This window comes from Mustela nivalis, assembly GCF_964662115.1.
Source record: "Mustela nivalis genome assembly, chromosome: 19".
NCBI lineage: Eukaryota > Metazoa > Chordata > Mammalia > Carnivora > Mustelidae > Mustela > Mustela nivalis.
The window spans coordinates 7,885,076-7,904,354 of record NC_139038.1 but is presented as its reverse complement, the minus strand read 5'-3'; the positions used below and the strand labels follow the sequence as shown (position 1 = coordinate 7,904,354).

At 54.9% G+C, this 19,279-nt stretch overlaps 1 protein-coding gene across 2 annotated transcripts in view; it reads right to left on the bottom strand.

Moving 5' to 3' along the window:
- The window catches only part of ZAN (zonadhesin), a 36,865-nt gene that overhangs the window by 10,370 nt on the left and 7,216 nt on the right, over nt 1-19,279 (bottom strand). For both annotated transcript variants that reach the window (XM_082712808.1, XM_082712809.1), the window contains exons 7-30: nt 18,822-18,986; nt 18,489-18,580; nt 18,223-18,301; nt 17,976-18,107; nt 17,214-17,485; nt 16,828-16,912; nt 13,830-16,349; nt 12,525-12,709; nt 9,709-9,850; nt 9,440-9,556; nt 8,538-8,662; nt 8,202-8,347; nt 7,617-7,757; nt 7,120-7,227; nt 6,863-7,032; nt 6,040-6,242; nt 4,745-4,886; nt 4,166-4,413; nt 3,754-3,934; nt 3,427-3,538; nt 2,991-3,085; nt 2,273-2,449; nt 628-836; nt 214-358 (exon numbers count right to left, since the gene is read on the bottom strand). In XM_082712808.1, the coding sequence (XP_082568934.1) occupies nt 214-358; nt 628-836; nt 2,273-2,449; nt 2,991-3,085; nt 3,427-3,538; nt 3,754-3,934; nt 4,166-4,413; nt 4,745-4,886; nt 6,040-6,242; nt 6,863-7,032; nt 7,120-7,227; nt 7,617-7,757; nt 8,202-8,347; nt 8,538-8,662; nt 9,440-9,556; nt 9,709-9,850; nt 12,525-12,709; nt 13,830-16,349; nt 16,828-16,912; nt 17,214-17,485; nt 17,976-18,107; nt 18,223-18,301; nt 18,489-18,580; nt 18,822-18,986 (5,991 nt within the window). The remainder of the gene's footprint in view (nt 1-213; nt 359-627; nt 837-2,272; nt 2,450-2,990; nt 3,086-3,426; nt 3,539-3,753; nt 3,935-4,165; nt 4,414-4,744; nt 4,887-6,039; nt 6,243-6,862; nt 7,033-7,119; nt 7,228-7,616; nt 7,758-8,201; nt 8,348-8,537; nt 8,663-9,439; nt 9,557-9,708; nt 9,851-12,524; nt 12,710-13,829; nt 16,350-16,827; nt 16,913-17,213; nt 17,486-17,975; nt 18,108-18,222; nt 18,302-18,488; nt 18,581-18,821; nt 18,987-19,279) is intronic.

Genomic DNA, 19,279 nt, shown 5'->3' with positions numbered 1-19,279 from the left:
GAGAGAACCACGAGGGAACGCGAGGGGCCCTTCCTGACGGCACAGGGCCAGCATCCCCCGCCCCAGCCCCCCCACAAAAGGTCTTCAGGAAGGCAGGGAGGGGAGCAGGGGGCTACAGGTGGGTGGTGGGAGAGGGGGAGAGGGAGGGATCCCGAGAGAGGAGGCGCCCAGGACTTCATCGGTGGCCCCCCGCTGCACTCCAGGGTCTCCTACCTGAGGTTCGGCAGCGCAGCAGGCCGTCCAGGGGCCGGCACAGCTGGCCTGGCTTGCAGGTGCTCTGGCGGCAGGAGATGTTGCTGTGCGTGGAACAGGTGCAGAGCCTGGAACACGTGTTGTCTGGGTACCAGCTCTCCCCGACCTGTGGGATGTGGGCATCAGCAGAGCCAAGGGAAGACCGGAAGCCGGCGTCGGACTGAACTCGCCCCGCAACGCACCAGCACCCCCCGCCCCCGAGGCTTGCTACCCTTGACTGCTTCTCTCCATCCCTAGCCTTCCTCAACCTTTTTGGCTTCTGGACTTGCTGCTCAGCCTCCTAGACTGGCCCCCTGCCCCACCCACCGCTACCCCTTCACAGACTCTGAGCCCTCCTGCCCCCCTAACATGGGGCGTCATGGTCTAGCCCCTCACCGGGTGGTAGGAACCGTCCTGGTGGACGCAGCCACACTGGCTGAAGGGCACACAGGAGGTTCCGCTCAGGACATGGCCTTGCCGGCACTCACAGCCCTCCGTGCAGGGCAGCTCCATGGGGCAGTCTCTTGCGGTGTTCCGGCTGAGGCAGGTGGCCGGGCAGGGGTTGGCACAGGGGTGGTAGCTGCTGCCGGGGGAACACTTCAGCGCTAAGAGGAAACCAGAAAGAAAGCCCTGTGAGGAAGGGCAGTGATTTCCAGCTGCCTGACCTCGGGGCCGAGAGTGCCCGAGAACGTTCCTCAGACCAATGGATACACACAGCGAGGTCTATGCATAGGGCGGGATATTTTTCAGCCTTAAAAAAGACACTCCCAGGGGGGCGCCTGGGTGGCTCAGTTGATTAGGCGACTGCCTTCGGCTCAGGTCGTGATCCTGGAGTCCTGGGATGGAGTCCCACACTAGGATCTCTGCTCAGGAGTGAGTCTGCTTCTCCCACTGACCTCTCTCCTCTCATGTTCTTGCTCTCTTTCTCTCTCTCAAATAAATAAATAAATAAAAATCTTAAAAAAAAAAAAAAAAAAGGCACTCTGGCCCACGCTCCGATGCGGATGAACCTTGAAGACATGCCAGGTGAAATCAGCTGCTCACCAAAAGAGATCTCACTTATATGAGGTCCACGGAGTTGTCAAAGTCATGGACACACAGCAGAACAGTGGTTGCCCGGGGCCAGGACGGGGAGAAGATGGGGTCTGTGTTTCATGGGTGCAGAGTTTCAGTTTGGGAAGATGACAAAGTTCTGGAAACCGAGAGTGGTCACGGGGGCACAGCCCTGTGAATGTACTGGAGACCGCAGAACTGGGTATTAAAAATCATTAGGGGGTGCCTGGGTGGCTCAGTGGGTTAAAGCCTCTGCCTTCAGCTCAGGTCATGATCCCAGGGTCCTGGGATCGAGCCCCACATCGGGCTTTCTGCTCAGCAGGGAGCCTGCTTCCTCCTCTCTCTCTCTGCCTGCCTTTCTTTCTTTTTTTTTTTTTTTTTTAAAGATTTTATTTATGTATTTGACAGAGAGAAATCACAAGTAGATGGAGAGGCAGGCAGAGAGAGAGAGGGAAGCAGGCTCCCTGCCAAGCAGAGAGCCCGATGTGGGACTCGATCCCAGGACCCAGAGATCATGACCTGAGCCGAAGGCAGCGGCCCAACCCACTGAGCCACCCAGGCGCCCTCTGCCTGCCTTTCTGACTACTTGTGATCTCTGTCTATCAAATAAATAAAATCTTAAAAAAAAAAATAAAAATAAAAAAATAAAAAAAAAATAAAAAGAAAGAAGAGTTCCTGGAAAAGAGAGTAAGGAAGAAAGGGAACGGGGCTGGCCCCGCCCGGTCAGACGGGAAAGACGCAGAAGCAAATGAGGAACGTGGTGTGGGGTGAGGAGGGGGAGTCAGATGGAGGAGGCTCCCAGGGCAGGCAGACAAGCTGAGAAGGGGAAGGGGGGTTCGGCTTGGAGAGACTGGAAAGAGGGCAAGGGAGGAGGGTTCCCTGTCGGGCTGAGGGCCAGGCTATGAAGGGAGAGCAGAGATCAGACATGAAGGAGAGGAAGACAGAAAGGTATCTGGAGGCTTCAGGAGCAGGTGGTCGGGTCACTCACGGCAGAAGGTGCTGTTTCGCCAGGTGAGGGCCTGGCCGGCGTGCGAGCACAGGGATGCGTAGGCCTGCAGGGACCGGCACAGGGCCAGGGTATCCCCTTTGGTCCCACACTGGCCATACACACAGCTGGCGAAGCTGGACTGGGGGGGCACCACCCCATGGCACCGGGAGAAGGGTCCTGGAGAATGAAACAACGTACCGAGAGTCAACTCGGAAGGGACAAGAACCACGTCGCCACATTGGGGCGAATTCCACACCCATTTCAAGCAAAACCCAGTAATTATTGGGGTGCTTGGGGGGGGGGCTGAGTCCGTTAAGCACCCAACTATTGGTTTGGGCTGAGACCAGGGTTGTGCGATCGAGCCCCGCGTCAGGCTCTGTGCTCAACGCGGAGGCTCCATGAGATTCCTTCCCCTCCCTCTCCCACGCCTCTGCTCCACCCCTTGCTCACACTTTCTCTCTCAAAATAAATAGATAAAAAATTTAAAAACCCGTAATTATTAAGAACTCACCATCTGAAATGCGAAAAAAACCAAAAAAACAAAAAACAAAGACTGATCCGTCAGCACGCCCGAGAACACCACCTCTGCTTTCCCTTTGCTTGCCTTCTTCCTGGCTCTGCCTCCCTTTCGTGTCTCATCTTTCCTCCCTTCCTGACCAGTCGCCCTCCCCGACTTCCCTCTAGGGGAGCAAAAAGTGGCCTAGCAAGGGATGCTTACCCAGAGGGTTCGTTAAGATATCACAATTCTTTTTCCAGATGTTTGCTTCTTTGTCCCCCAGGCATCGGGAGGGCTTGGCCCCCTCAACAAAGCAGCTAAACGAGGAAAAGGGAATGGACGGGAATTTGGAATTGGGGGAGGCTTCCCAAATGCTGACGCAGACGTGGAGGGGGGGAAACGGGAGGGGGGATAAGGACAGGAGAAGGTAGGAAGGAGGAAGGAGGAAGGTCAGAAGATGCAGCAGGAAGGAACCAGGTTGGCTCTCAGGATGGACTTCCCAAGAGGGCTCTCTTTGGAGATCAGTACACACGGGAGCAAATGGGAGCGAGGGAGGTCCATTCTAGGCTCAGAGAGATGCGGGATGCAGGGAGAATCTCCCCCCAGGCTGCCCACTGAGGGCTCTCCCCAGGTCCAGCTCCCCGCATTCCTGGCTCACCCCGGTTCAGAGTACTCTGGTAACTTCCAGGCGACCCCCAGATGGTCAGAGCCGGCCACAAGCGTTTTGTTGGGGAGCAGACTGTCATCCAGGCTATTATTGTTGTAGTTGCCTGGAGGAGGGGCCAGGGAGGGTTCCCTGAGGCACCCTACCAGCAGACCCAACCCGGGACCACTCCCCTGCCTCCCGGAAGAGTCTACGTCCACTCTTCCTTCAACAGACCAAGGTGCATCTCTTCTTCACCTAATTAAATGTAGAGATGAGCAGGACCGAGGCAGACTCCCGCCCATTGTCCCCGCTTCGCCCGCAGATGCCCGGGGAGCTCACCACACAACCCGCAGAGGCGGCCGGAGTAGGAAGACGGCACCGTCACTTCGACCAGGTGGCTCCCGTCATAGCGAACTTGAAGCCCGAAGTCCGTGTAGAGGAGGATAAAGGAGCCACTGGGCCTTATGCTCACCCGGCCTTGAGCAGGCCACAGAGGTAGGGCCACCCGGCGGCCATTCAGCTACAGAGGCAGGGAGGACGGTGGGGGAAAGGCGCTTGGGACAAGGACAACAGGGCCCAGGGCCAGGGATCAGACAGGGATGGCCACGCATCTCTGAAATCGGGGCTGGGTCTGCTGGGAGCTACCGCCAGGGGATCTAGAAGCCGGACCCGCTCCCGCGAGGACAGGCTGAGAAGAACCGCGGAGCCGACTGGGGATGCGGGGGCGGGGGAGGTGGGCGGAGGCACGCACCACGACCTTGTGGCCTTTGATCAGTGAGATTCTCAGGTTGAACACCTGCACGTGGACGGCTCTGACGTAGGCGGCCTCCAGGTTCCCTCCGCGAAACTCGTGGGTGGTGCTCACGGCGAAGTGGCTCTCTAGCGACCTCGACTGGCAAAGTTGGGTCAGGACGTAGGTGCAGGTGCCCGAGACGTGGGTCAGGGCTCCGTCGAAGGTCAGGTAGTGGGGGTCCCCTGAGACACTGCAGGTGGCGGCCCCTGGGGTGGAGGAGATGGAATTCGCGGACCCCGGAGCCCTGAGCTGCCATCCCGGCCAGTCCACGTCGGAATGGAAAGGGACCCGCAGCTCCTCCGTGTGGTCGGCTTGGTCTGGAAAGGCCAAGTGCGAGGACTGCCCAAACCTCACCAGCTCTGGGAAGAGGCTGCTGTGGCTTGGGCCGATGCCTTTCAGCGCTCCACCCCCCGGTTCAGGTCCCAGCTCTCTGGGGTGCCTGCTTTAGGGTAGAGCCGTGCCCCCTCTTGAGGCCACATGGAGAGTCCCCGCCCCCAGCCCCGCTCTCCCCACCATCAACTTCCACCTGGCTCTCACCGCGGGCATGACAGCTATAGATGCCGTCCTGCTGACGACAGACCTCTTGGGCCTGGCACCTCCACTGCACACAGCGAACCCTATTGTTGCTCTCACAGGTGCAGTGCTGCTGGCAGCCGGGCTTGAACCACTGCTCCCCTATCTGGGCAAAGGGAGGGAGGGAAAGAGATGGTTTCCAGGTCTGACTACCGGCGCACGGCAACTCAGATCCCTGGCTTCCTCACCATGGAGCCATCCCCATCAGCCCGAAGCTCCAGGCTTAGCTGCAAAGTCTGGCCTTTGCCCATGTCTTCAGTCATTGACTTGTATGCTCCTCTGCTATCTGAACAGATGGTTCTCTCTCTGCACTAGATAGATGTTAGGGATTCAGGAATGAACCGGATGAACAATGTCCCTGCCCCCAACAGTTCACAACCCAGACCGGTATGTGTGTGTGTGTGTGTGTGTGTGTGTGTGTGTGGCGGGGAAGGGAGGCAGTAAACAAATAAATTAATACATCAGGTGCCCCACACGATATGTACCCGGAGAAGACAACAGGGGACCCAACGAGAGTTTCCTGCCGTTGGCACAGAAAATAAGGACTTGCTACAGAAGTGTAGAGGGAAGCCTTCTGGCTTTGCTTATCAGGGGGGCTTCAAGGAGGAGGCGGCATTTGAACGGAGCTTGAGAGCAGGTAAAGGACTCCCGACAGGCATGGTGGCTGGGAGGCAGAGCAGAGACAAAGGGGTTGCGGAGAAGGTGACGCTGACATGAGAGCAAGGCTCGGAGAGAGGGTTCAGCAGGCCAGCCCGGAGCCGGGCTGAGGGCTGTGACAGACGCCATTCCCAGGGACAAGGTGAGGGAGAGGCAAAGACAGAAGAGAGAAGCACGGCAGACGAGGGTCTGGCTCCAAATGCTGCCTCTAAGGGAGTGTGTGGACAGGGGCCCAGGTCAGCACCAAAGTTCTTCTGCAGAGAAAGGCGTCCATGGTGTTTGGAAAAATGTTTGTGCTTGTGCAGATGACACAGAAGGGTCTAGGCCCTCAGAGGATGAGAAACTCTGGGAAAATGACTCTGGGGCATGGAGAGGAGAGAGCCAGGGGTCTCAGCTCTGCGGGCAGGCAGCGTGGGGAAAAAGTTGCTAGGGCTCCCTTGCAGAGCTGGAGAAAGAAATGGGGAAGCAGATCTGGCCCCGAACGTCCCTCCCCCAAGCTGTCTACACGGAGTGGCTTCCCGGCCTTCTGTCCCGCACCCAGGCTCGCCCAGACTCCAGAACGGGAGGCGGCACAGCCGAGCGACCCAGTGCCAGAGGCTCACCTTGAAGTAGCCCACCGTGGGCTCGAGACACCCGCACTGGGACTGGGGTATGCACTGGAGACCGCTGAGCACGAAGCCCGGGTTGCACTCGCAGCCCTCCACGCAGCGGTTCTTACAAGACATGCCCAGGAAGCTGGGAAAGCAGGTGGGGGGGCACCGCGGGGCGCACAGACGGTACCTGCTGTTGGGTGGGCAGGTCAGAGCTGGGGAAGGGAGAAGCAGACATGAGAAGAGCCGAGGGCAGGACAGAGACAAGGAAACGAAGTCTGTTGGGAGGCCGCCATTCGGAGGGCCCCCTGCTAGAGGCTTCTGCCCCATCCGGAGAAGCAGAGAGTGACCAGGAGAAGCAGGACCAAGGAGAGTGGCCTGCAGGGAGCGACCAAGAGGCAAGCCCCAGGGAGCAGACAGATCCGAGCATCTCAGCTGCTGTATAGACATGCCCACAGTGAGCAGTCAGGGTGATGGAGAGCAGGGCTAGAACACCCACGGGGCCTCGATCAAGAAAGGGCATGGTCTTGCCCTACAGCCAGCTCCACGAGGCTGTGAGGGGACCATGAGGCAGTCACAGCGCTCCCACTCACGCCGGGAGTCCGCGTGTTCTGTGTGCAGAAGACAACCTGGGCACGCGTCTACACAGACGTGTGTTGCTCCGTATAGCCTGGAGAGGCTGGGAGAGGGCTCCGAGTTTGCCAGGGAGTGTGGTTTTTCTCAGTGCATGTTTCTGACCGCAGCTTTCCCTGCGTGCATGTGGAAGCAAAGGGGTTCCACCAGGGGTCCCCCTCAGCCTGTGAAGGAAGGGCCCCCGCCGCTCCGCACAACTCACGGCAGAACTGGGGTTGCCTCCAAGGCTTCACCGTGTAGCCAGCGTCCTGGCAGATCTCGGTCAAGGCTGCCATGTGGGTACACAGCCCTGATTCCAGCCGCTGGAATTTGCACATGTCGGACACGCAGTTCTTGAAGAACAGAGAGGCCTTGAGGTGTGGCAGACACGCCCTTGAGGAGAGAGGCCAAGTCAGAGGGAAGGAGCCCTGGTGCCAAGTGACCCCCTCTCACAGCCCTACAGTCCATCCCCTTCCATACTCGAAGGTTCCGCGGGCATCCATGAGCCGTCCGCAGAACTGTAATGCCGACAGTCTGTTCAGAAAGTTCTGGTTGCAAGACGGAGGATTTGCCGGGTTCTTCTGGCACCTAGAACGGACCCACCCCACGTGCCCTCAAGGCTCGCCTCCATCCCCGCCCAGGGCCCCAACCCCAGCAGCGTCGCGGCTCACAGCAGCCCCTAGCGGACGGCGTCGGAACCCCCGCGCCGCAAGGAGGCTTGAGGCTAAGCCAGCCCGGGAGGCTGCCCTGTATCACCGGAGCGCAGCAGAGGTGGGGGCGAGCATGGTGGCAAGAAGCTCGTGAACTTGGCCGGAATGGGACAGGGAGAAGAATGACAGACACGGGGGCGGGGGCGGGGGGGGGATGCAGGAGAGGAGAAAGAAGAAAAGGGGCGATGCGGGTCAGGGTGCGTGCTTCTCAGAAGGGCGAAGGAGCAGGAGAGCAGGCAGTGGGGGTGGGGGTGGGGGTGTCCTCACTCCTTGTCCTTGTCCTCTGTCTGCCAGCTGTTGCCCAGCTCCTCCATGTCCTGCGCCGGGCTGCCATCTGGCTTCCGGTTGTCATTGCTACTGTCCCCGTCGTAGTTGCCACAGAAGCCACAGAGTTTCCTGGAGTAGGTGCTGGGGCCATGGGGAGGGGAGGCGGCGTTGACGGAGAGAAGGGGCTCCCATCGCCCAAGGGACCAGGGCAGAGAAGGGCAGAGCAGAGGCTTAACAGGTGCAGGCTGCGAGCCAGGGTGCGAACCAGCTGCCAAGTGCACAAGGACCTCCCGCCCCTCACCCCGGAGCCATCCTTACTGCCCGCCTGGTCCCCTTCCGCTCACATCCCGTGGGCTCAGAGGCCACTCTTCCGAAAGGGCGACTCCTTCTAGCACATTCCCAAAGCATTGTATGTATAGCCTGCTATTATCACACTGTCTCCTCATCCTAGGTGAGGTGTTTCCTACCCTCCCCCATTAAGAGCTAGTGCCCGGAAGGGAAGGGGAGTGGGGGGTGGGGGAAGGTCCTGGGAGAGGGAGGGAGAACAGAGCAGGAAGACGTGGCAGCAGCCTGTGTCCCCCTCACCTGGGCACACTCAAATACAGCTGCTGGTCACCGTCCCATCTCACCAGCAAACCAAACACCGTCTGCAGCTCCACAAATCGCCCGCTTAAAGCCAAGAAGACGCCTTTCGAAGCTATGGCGGGGAGGGTGACTTGCCGACTCCCAACCTGGAAGGTGGGGGTCAAGGGAAGAGACACTCACACATGGGGGGGGGGCGGTCAAGGAGAACCCCCCCCCCCCCCCCCCGCAGACACCCGGGTCTGTGCTGGAAGGCATGACAGCCCTCCCTGGCAATCGGAGGCTGTCTGTCCCTGGAGGCACCGGCAGGACTGAAGGGGAAAAAAAAAAGACACTCACCAGCACGCGCCTGCCCCCAAGCAGCGTGATGGTGACCTTGGGCAGCGTCACGTAGATTTTGCTCAGGATGGACATGCTTTCTTGTCCTCGGCCCTCATTCTTCGCCACCACCCTGAAGAACGGCTCTGGGTGGGCAGCGGGATGGAGAGCACCCAGGGGTTCATTCAGCAAGCCTGCCTGCCTGCCTGCCTGCCTTACGATTTTATTTATCCATTTCAGAGAGAGAGAGAGCTCGCATTGTGCCAGCACTAGTGGCGGGGGCAGGGGGCAGGTGGGCAGGGGGAGAGGGAGAAGCAGACCCCCAGCTGAGCAGGGAGCCCGATGCAGGACTTGATTCCAGAACCCTAGGATCACGACCCGAGCTGAAGGCAGACGCTTAACAACGGAGCCACTCAGACGTCCCTCAACAAGCATTTCTGAGTGTCCCCTGAACCTGGCACTGCAGGGATGGAGGGGTCCCTCCAGACCCCCGGGTCAGCAGTTTGAGAGGGGAGGCGGGACCCAGATGTGACTGTCAACCTGCTTCTAGAATCACCTGTAAACTCTCTTGAGACTTTGTCTCCCCTAAGGGACTGGGACACCCTCCAAGGCAAAGATTTTGTAAAGGGTTCTCTCCTCCCTCTATCGCCAATATTCTGGGCAGGTGCTAGCTAAACGCGGGCCCAGGAAACAGCTGATAAAGAGAAGTGTCTTACCATGCGCTGTCCCCCCTCCCAGTCTGGTCCTGCGAGGGTCCTGCTTCAGGGGTGGACCTATCAAGCCTCACTCTGCAGAAGGTCTTGTTCCCATCTTGTGTCTCCTCGCTCTGCCCCCACTCCCAGCCCTTGCCTGCCACCCACTGTGCTCCCGTGCCCAGCTGTTCTGACCTTATACCCCTGGCCCAGGGACCTCTAGGGCCCTACCTGTCGAGTTGCCGCAGGGTTGGGCCAAGATGTAGGTGCATTTGCCCATGAAGCTGAAGTGTCTCCCGTCAAAGGTGATTTGGTGAGGGTCCCCGTACACAGTGCAGGTGGCAGTGCCTGCGGAGGGGAGCCAGTGGGCAGCGCATGAAAGGACAGACTAGGCCCTGAGGCCACCCTTGCGCACCCAGAGGCATGCCCCGGTTCCTCTGGCCAAGGGAGGGATTGGGACCCTGGCGTCCCACCCACTCTGACAGGTGGGAGGGTCTCACCATAGGGTTGGCATCCGTACTGGCCATTCTTCAGCTGACACACTGTGTGCGGCCCGCACTGGGAGAAGTTACACTCCATGCGCTTGCCAGGCCTGCAGCGGCAACGTTCTGTGCAGTTGGAGCTGAACCACTCTGCCCCAGGCTGGGAGCAAGGGATCCAGAGTCACAGTGCCATAGCTCCTGGGGCCCTCCCTCCTTCCCCACCACACCTGCAGACCTAACCTAGCTCATACTCTCCCTCATCCTATCCCCTACCAGATATTCCTGTCTACCACAGGACATTAGCACATGCTGCTCTCTCACCCCGGAATGCTCTTCTGTTCCTTTCTACATTATTCTTATGCGACCAGCACACAGAGTTCAGTTCAAGGGCCACAGCTTTCTAGGGAAGACTTCTCAGAGCACCCCCCCCCCCACTAGGTCAGCCTCACAGTTCTGGGTACCTTTTTTCCCCAGGACTTACTAGGATTGCACCTTCATGGTAATTTCTGTGACTAATTGCAAGCACTCTGTGAGGGACCATGTCTCTTTACTCACTATCATAACCTCAACACATAGCACAATGCTTGGCAGAAGCTCTCATTCTAGAAACACTTGCTGTATCAGAGTGACCCAAGACCCAGCATGTCCCCCAGGATCTGAGAGCATTAGGAGAGCAAGGACCATGCCCTATTCGTGGTGGTCCCAATTCCAGGAGGGTTGAACAGACTCCAGAAACATTCATTGGGGAGCACCTGGGTGGCTCAGTGGGTTAAAGCCTCTGCCTTCGGCTCAGGTCATGATCCCAGGGTCCTGGGATCGAGCCCTGCACTGGGCTCTCTGCTAAGCAGGGAGCCTGCTTCCCTTCCTCTCTCTCTGCCTGCTTCTCTGCCTACTTGTGATCTCTATCTGTCAAATAAATAAATAAAATCTTAAAAAAAAATTCATTGGAGGCATAAATAAATCTTTATAAGACATACAAAGATGTCTCCTAGGGCAGGTAAGAGATGCTGAATGCTGACGGTTGTGATAGATCTTTCTGAGGCTGAAGCTTTATCCTAATCCTGACAAAGGGACCCCCAGGAAGCTGCTTAAAGGGAAGTGGGGAAAAAAGTAGTCCCCAAAGAGACAAAAAGAACTCAGATGACAGATGGGAAGAACACCAGTTCTGAGAAAAGCCATGGGGCGGGAGTGAATAACTTAATACGCTTTTAATAACTTACATATGATATTTATCATAATTAGCTAATAATAGTAACATTTAGTAAGTACTAGGTCTGCGTCAGGATCTAATTTCAACTTCACAACAATCTTATGAGGTAAGTAGAAATTATGGGCACATTTTGTAGACACGGAAGAGGAAAAGAATCTTGCCCGAGGTCACCCACCAAGTGAATGCTAGAGCCCAGGCTTAAAGGTCCAACTGGCTTGATTCTAGGGTGGCACCATCCCATAGAGTGGCCACCAGCCTCTTGTGGCTATCAAGCTCATGAAACGTGGGTCCAAACTGAGATATACCCAAAGTGTAAAAATACACACTAGATTTCAAAGAATTAGTATGGGGGAGAGGGATGTAAGCAATCTCATTAATAACTTCATTACATGTTGAAATGAGACTAGAAATTGAGTACATTATTGGAATTCATTTAACCTGTTTCCTTTTACTTTTTAAAAATGTGGCTGTTGGGGCACCTGGGTGGCTCAGTGGGTTAAAGCCTCTGCCTTCGGCTCAGGTCATGATCCCGGGGTCCTGGGATCGAGCCCCACATCGGGCTCTCTGCTCAGCATGGAGCCTGCTTCTCCCCGTCTCTCTCTGCCTACTTGTGATCTCTGTCTGTCAAATAAATAAATACAATCTTTTAAAAAAAAATGTGGCTGTCAGGAAACCTAAAATAATGAGTGAGGCTTGCATGAGATCCCTTTTGGACAACAATGGCCTAAAGCCTGCACTCCTTTACAGCCTTGGCTTGTGTCGAATCTTCTCGGAGGGGTGGGCAGTGTGGAGGGGCTACCCATTCGGGGAGACAGTAACTCCTGTGTTTTATTCTTTTTCTTTTTTTATTAAAGGATTTTATTTATTTATTTGACAGAGATCACAAGTAGGCAGAGAGGCAGGCGGGAGCAGGCTCCCTGCTGAGCAGAGAGCCCGATGCAGGGCTCGATCCCAGGACCCCAAGATCATGACCTGAGCCGAAGGCAGAGGCTTTAACCCACTGAGCCACCTGTTTTTTTCTTTTTAAAATAATTTATTTGACGGGAAGAAACACAGTGAGAGAGGGAACACAAGCAGGGGGAATGAGAGAGGGAGAAGCAGGCTTCCCGCTGAGCAGGGAGCCCGATGCGGGTCTTGATCCCAGGACACTGAGATCATGTCCTGAGCCGAAGGCAGATGCTTAACCACTGAGCTAGCTACCCAGGTGCCCCCACTCCTGTGTTTTGACAGGATTTGCAAGTCCCATTGGAAGAAAATTCTGGAACGCTGTGTTCTGCCCTGAACATGCCCGAAGCTCTACTCAGCATCCAGGGCTCTCTGCGTATGACGGGACCCCCAGCTTTCCTCAAGGAGGAGATGAGGAAGGCCTTGGAGCACCTGGCTGGCCCAGTGGGTACTAGCTGCGCCAAAGTGGGTATGTAGCCGATATTTACCGCACGAACAGAGAGGACGATGAAAAGCCACATTTGGAAAGAATCACTCCACCGTTGTGTAATTCTACCAGCTTGTGAGCTGGCCCCTTGGGACAGTCCCATGGATCCAAAGTCATCTCCCCTTGGGAGCAGATGGAACTAGAACCCACTTGGCATCTCCCTTAGGGGCTCTGGCATCCCGGTGGTCTTACCTTATAGTAATTGTTGTTGTAGAAGCAATTGCAGGAAGAGGCGTTGATGCAGCGGGACTCATGAAACAAGAAGCCAGAACTGCAGACACAGCCGGGTTTGCAAAGGGGCCCACAGATGGGCTTGGGTCTCTCGCAGGATGCTGGGCAGGCGCAGGGCTCGTAGTGGGCATTTGGCGGACACCTTGCTATGGGGAGAACAGCCTGTGTCAGTCCTTCACTCCACTGCTTTTCTCAAGGAGATGTCCTGTCTCCTCTCTTCCCACCCTCAAGTTCTCTAAGACGGAGGTCCCTATGATTCAGCCATAAAAAGGAGGGGCGATCTGACATGTGGATGAACTTGACATTCTAGCGCACAGATGAACCTTTAAAATACGGTGTCGAGTGCGAGGAGCTAGTCACAAAGGACCACGTATTACATCATTCTATGTGGGTGCAATGTCCAAAATGGACAGAGACCGAACGTAGATTAGGGGTTGCCAGGAGATGGGGCACGGTGGGGGTTGGGGAGAATGTGGAGTGAGCGCTAATGGGTAGGGGGTTTCTTTGGGGCTGATAAAAATGTTCAGGATTGAAGGGCACCTGGGTGGCTCAGTGGGTTAAACCTCTGTCTTTGGCTCAGATCATGATCTCAGGGTCCTGGGATCGAGCCTCGTATCAGGCTCTCTGTTTAGCAGGGAGCCTGCTCCCCCCATCACCAAACTCTCTCTGCCTGCCTCTCCGCCTTCTTGTGATCTCTGTCTGTCCAATAAATAAATAAAATCTTAAAAAAATATATTTTTTAAAATGTCCTGGATTTAGAAACTGATGTTTGCACAATCTTGTGGATATACTAAAACCACTCAATTGGGGGTGCCTGGGTGGCTCAGTGGGTTAAGCCTCTGCCTTTGGCTCCAGGGTCCTGGGATCGAGCCCCACATTGGGCTCTTTGCTCCGCTGGGGGCCTGCTTCCTCCTCTATCTCTCTGCCTGCCTACTTCTGATCTCTGTCTGTCAAATAAATAAATAAAATCTTAAAAAAAAACCACTCAATTGTACACTTTAGAAGAATGAACTATATGGTAGATGAATTATATCCTTATTAAAAAAAAAAATGTTATAAGCCTAGTGTTTGGCTCCCAATGACCTCCACCCCCACCTCCTGCTTCCCTCTTGGTCACAGTGGTCCTTATTTTTTCTAAAGCTACCATGTTCCATTCATCTCTCCTCTAGGACTATACTTTTCCATTAGAGGCATCCATTTATCTAAGTCTCTTTCCTACTCATGGTCTCTTACTTTCTGCTGTTTGTCCAGTGTTCCATCACATACCTGGAGTATGTCCAGGGGTTGTAGAAGTCATGGAGGTACTTGGGGTAGTCGTAGGAGGCATCACCAAGACTGTTGGCCTAATTGGTACAAGTGTTGGTCTGGGCTGGGGTGTCGTAGGAGTTGTGGGCTTTTTAGTGGGGACAGTAGATTTTTCAGTGGGGATGGTGGTCTTTTTAGTGGAGGCAGTGGGCTTTTCTGTAGGGACAGTGGATGCTTCTGTGGGGATGGTAGGTTTTTCAGTGGGGATGGTGGTCTTTTTAGTGGGGGCAGTGGGCTTTTCTGTAGGGACGGTGGGTTTTTCTGTGGGGATGGTAGTCTTTTCAGTGGGGATGGTGGGTTTTTCTGTGGTCTTTTTAGTGGGGGCAGTGGGCTTTTCTGTGGGGATGGTAGTCTTTTCACTGGGGATGGTGGGTTTTTCTGTGGGGATGGTAGTCTTTTCAGTGGGGATAGTAGTCTTTTTAGTGGGGGCAGTGGGATTTTCTGTAGGGATAGTGGGTTTTTCAGTGGGGATGGTAGTCTTTTCAGTGCGGACAGTGGGCTTTTCTGTAGGGACAGTGGGTTTTTCTGTGGGGATGGTAGTCTTTTCAGTGGGGACAGTGGGATTTTCTGTGGGGATGGTGGGGATGGTAGTCTTTTCAGTGGGGATAGTAGTCTTTTTAGTCGGGGGAGTAGGCTTTTCTGTAGGGACAGTGGGATTTTCTGTGGGGATGGTAGTCTTTTCAGTGGGGACAGTGGGTTTTTCTGTGGGAATGGTGGTCTTTTTAGTGGGTACAGTGGGTGTTTCTGTGGGGATGGTGGGCTTTTCAGTGGGGATGATAGGTTTTTCTGTGGGGTTGGTGGTATTTTCAGTAGGGACAGTGGGTTTTTCTGTGGGGATGGTAGGCCTTTTAGTGGGGACAGAAGAGTTTTCTGTGGGCATAGTGGTCTTCTCAGTAGGGATAGTAGGCTCTAAAGTGGGGATGGTGCATGTTCCTGTGGACTCAGTGGTCTCTTCAGTGGGGATGGTGCATGTTTCTGTGGACTCGGTGGTCTCTTCAGTGGGGATAGTGGGTCTTTCTGCAGGGATGGTAGTTTTTTCTATAGGGACGATGGGCTTTTCTGTGGGCATGGTGGTCTCTTTAGTGAGGACAGTGGGTTTTTCTGTGGGGATTGTGGTCTTTTTAGTGGGGGCAGTGGGCTTTTCTGTGGGGACAGTGGTCTTTTCAGTGGAGATAGTGGGTTTTTCTGTGGGGATGGTAGTTTTTTCTGTGGACCTTTTAGTGGGGATAGTGGGTCTTGCTGTTGGGACAGTAAGTTTTTCTGTAGGGATGGTGGGTTCTTCAGTAAGGATGGTAGGTTTAGCTGTGGAGACAGTGAGTTTTTCTGTAGGGACAGTGGACCTTTCAGTGGGGATGGTGAGTTTTGCTGTGAGGATAGTAGGTTTTTCTGTAGACATGATGAGTTTTTCTGTGGGCATGGTGGGTTTTTCTGTGGGAATAGTGGTCTCTTCGGTAGTGATGGTAGGTTTTTCTGTGGAGACTGTAGGTCTTTCTGTGGTAACAGTAGTCCCTTCCACAGGGACCATGGGCTTTTCAGTGTGGACAACAGGCTTTTCTGTGGGCATGGTGGGTTTTTCTGTGGGAATAGTGGTCTCTTCGGTAGCGATGGTGGGTTTTTCCGTGGGGACTGTAGGTCTTTCTGTGGTAACAGTAGTCCCTTCCATGGGGACCATGGGCTTTTCAGTGTGGACAATAGGCTTTTCTGTGGGCATGGTGGGTTTTTCTATGGGGATGGTTGTGTGGATGGTGGTCCCCGCAGTGTGGACTGTGGGTTTTTCTGCAGGGATAGTAGGTTCTTCTGTGGGGATGGTGGTCCTTTCAGTGGAGATGGTGGTCCTTTCAGTGTGGACAGTGGGCTTTTCTGTGGAGACAGTGGACTCTTCAGGAGGGGCTGTGGACTCCTCAATGGGGACAGTGGACTCCTCTGTGGAGATAGTGGGCTCTTCAAGGCTTAGAGAAGTCTCTTCAATGGGGACATCAGACTCTTCAGTAGAGATAGTGGATTCTTCAGTGGGAATGGTAGACTCTCCAGTGAAGACAGTGGACTCTCCGGGAGGAACAGTGGTCTCCTCAGAAGGGACAATGGGTTTTTCAGTAGGAATAGTGAGCTCTTCTGTGGGGATGGTGGGCTTTTGAGTGGGGATGGTGAGTTTTTCTGTGGGAAAGGTGGATTGTTCTGGGGGAAAGGTAGATCTTTCTGGGGAGACAGTGGACATTTCTGAGGGCACCATGGGATTTTTTGTGGAGATAGTGGCTATTTCACTGAGGACAGTGGGTTTTTCTGTGGGGGCCATGGTATTTTCTGTGGGGACAGTGGCTATTTCACTGGGGCTAGTGTAATTTTCTAGGGAGTGCATGGGTTTTTCTGTGGTGGCCACAGTTTTCTCTGTGGGAGTCATAGGTTTTCCTGTGGAGATAGGAATTTCAGAAGGGCCAGGGGAGGGAACTGGAGATTTGGAAGGAAGCTCTGTTGGCACTGTTCCTGCAAAGAAAAACAAACAAACAAACAAACAAACAATCCCTGGAGTTTAGTCAAAATCATACTGTCACCTTCTTCAGTCGCTTCGAGGGGGCAGCTCAAAGAGTAACTCACACCTCTCCCACTTACAACGCCAATCTTCACTCACTTAACAAACTCTCAACAAACACTCCTCCCAATATATGTCAGACATTGTGCCAGATATAGGAAACACAACATGAACAGGATGTCAGTCCTCCCTTAAAGATTGCCCGTCCACTAGATAAGGGGTTGCGGATCCAGCCACAGAAATTCACCGCATCAAAGCCACATTTACTCAAGCAAGCATCCCTGGTAAGACCGGGAAGGTCGAGGTGGGCAGAACATGGAACACAAAGCTGTGTGAAAACTCAAGCATGAGAGAGAACTTGATTTTCACCAGTTCCAGAGACGGTCATCTCAGATCAGGGCCCCCCTTTTGGGGCCCTGGATTTCGTCTTACCTCGACAAGTCTCATGATTGATCAAGATAAAATCCACAGCAACAACAAAGGCAGTGTTGGTACCCCTGATGGCCTCTAAGATCAGCTGAAGGTAATGAGGGACAGACAAGACAGAAATGCAGATGAATCCCCGGTAGCTCAGGGACTCTCCTGGTCAGTCTGTCCTCTGCCACAAGGCCACCTTGTTCTAGTCTCAACAATCCAACGCTGCCCCCACTCCATTTCAGGAACCAAGTATCCCTCTCGGGGACACCAAGTTCACCTCTGCTCTGCTCCCTTTCCAGGGGCCCCTCTTCTCAGCCCCGATTATACCCAGGCATTATGGCCCCCAACACCATGTTCCCCACAGATGCTGACGGCGGGGGGGCGCCCTCTCTGTCTCTCACCTGCATGGGCTGTTGATGCCCCAAAGGGATGGTGACAGAGGTGTTCAGCCAGTCAGGACTCTGAGACCCAACACGTTGCCAGATAGTAGATGGGGAACTGCCCGCAGGGCTCTCCAGCAGGAGATTGAGCTTAGCGCCCTCTCCGAGGCCATACATGTGGTAGGCAAACTCCACACAGATGGCACCCGGGGCACAGAAGGGCCGGCTCACCAGTCTGGAAGACTGGCCCGCCTCAGAGAACTTGTCAGCCTCTATGTAAATATAGCGACCTTCTGGGCAAAAAAGAAGACAGTCAGAAGAAGGACAAGATGACAAACCGCCACAGGAACAGCCCAGCATGGTTTTCTCTCACAACTCCCCACACTGTAGCAGGTTTCCACCCCTCCCCCCCTGCTGGTTTTGGACTTCTAACTGAAGGCGGCAGGAGCCCAAAGAAAAGGAAAACCACATCATGGGCTGCACCAGTAAATGTCTTGACTGAAAATGAGATTGTGGATTTTGAAGCCTTGGGCTCTGCGAAGTGAGATGCCTGCGTTTTCTGGGGAGTTCAGTGACCCCACAGCTATGAAAGTTTTCAACTCACTCTACTTCTGTCCTCTCGCCACAGCTCGGGCACCAGGGCAGCTTCCCAGGAAACACCTGCTGGCTGGTCTTCACCATCTCCAATATCTTCTTCCATCAATCACACCAGTCAACCCCCACCCTGCCCCAGCTGGGAGAAGATTCAGTAATTTGTTGGCTTGAGGGATCCTCAATCCTCACCTCCAGAAGCACCTGTACCCTGGATGTGCATAGTTTTATTTGCACGGGTCCAGTGTCCGCCATCCCCTGATGCCTGGGCCCAGTCACAGAAGGGATGGGCATCATCTTCGAAGTCACACTGAGGAAAGCTCTCTAGGAGTCAAATAGGAGATGCGAGCAACGTGGACCATGCTTTCTATTCCCCCCTGACCCTCCCTGCCCCCCCCCCTTTCTGAGCGATCTGGTCCTTCCGGGGCCTGGTTCTCACCCCCACAGGGAGCAGTGCTGATCGCATCCACTGCCACAGCTGGCTCTGGGGTCTCTCCAAACACACCCACCAGGGTAAACTGAACAGACAGAGAAAGGGGGCTGGGAGTGAAAAACCAGCCCAATTGCCCCAGCCCTCCCCCCATCTACTTTTATTATATTCAGGAACCCAGACACCCTGCTCCCAGTGCCCAAACCCTCAATCCGTTTCAGATATCAGAGGTGCCTACCATGTGCAAAGGATCCTGACCTCTCACTCCTCTGTACCTGAATTTGTCCCTGGGCTGTGTAATTGACAGAAACAGGCTGCCAGTTGGGTCCAGGTTGTCCTGAGAAGAGAGTGTGTTTCCGGATGCTGCCTGCAATGAAAGGGGAATACTTGGGAGCGTATTCCTCTCTCCCAAATGGGAGCAGGTCCTTCTCTCTCCCTCTCCTGGCACTTGTATCTGTTTTTTCCAGAAGCCTGAGTCCACTCCATGGAGTAACCTTGCACATATCCTAGATTTCCCTAGACCCTAAGGGATGCCCCATAGTTTCCTGTCAACCTAACCCTCGCAGATGAGCCTCAGGTCCTGGGAAGCCAGCGACTGCCAGGCTCACCCAAGACGGAAGCAGAGACAGTGAGGGCTGCACCAGGTGACTGTCCACGGAGGATATAGTGGAAGGACAGGCTTAGACAGCCAGAGGAATGGCTCCGCGGGCTCAGGAGGACAGATTTCTGCCTCGGTTTTGCATTCTTGGGGTCCAGGAGCATGTAGAAGCCACCTACAAAGGAAAGGGCCGGTAAGGTGAGGTGGCTGAAATTGAGGGAGTTGGGCACAGCGACAGGACTCTGGGACTGCAGGGGTCCTGGGCCTGGAAAGCCCCAACAGCTGCCTAGGATCAGCCAGCGCTGAGGGGGACCCACATCTGGCCACGGCCTTCGAGCCTTCCAGAAATGCTTGGCAAGAATTGATAAGGACGCAGGCACTGCCGTAAGAAACGCAGCATCCTCTCAGCAGAAGCAGGCAGGACCCTGGACTTTGGATTCGGAAGCTTTCGGAGCCCGCTGACTCCTG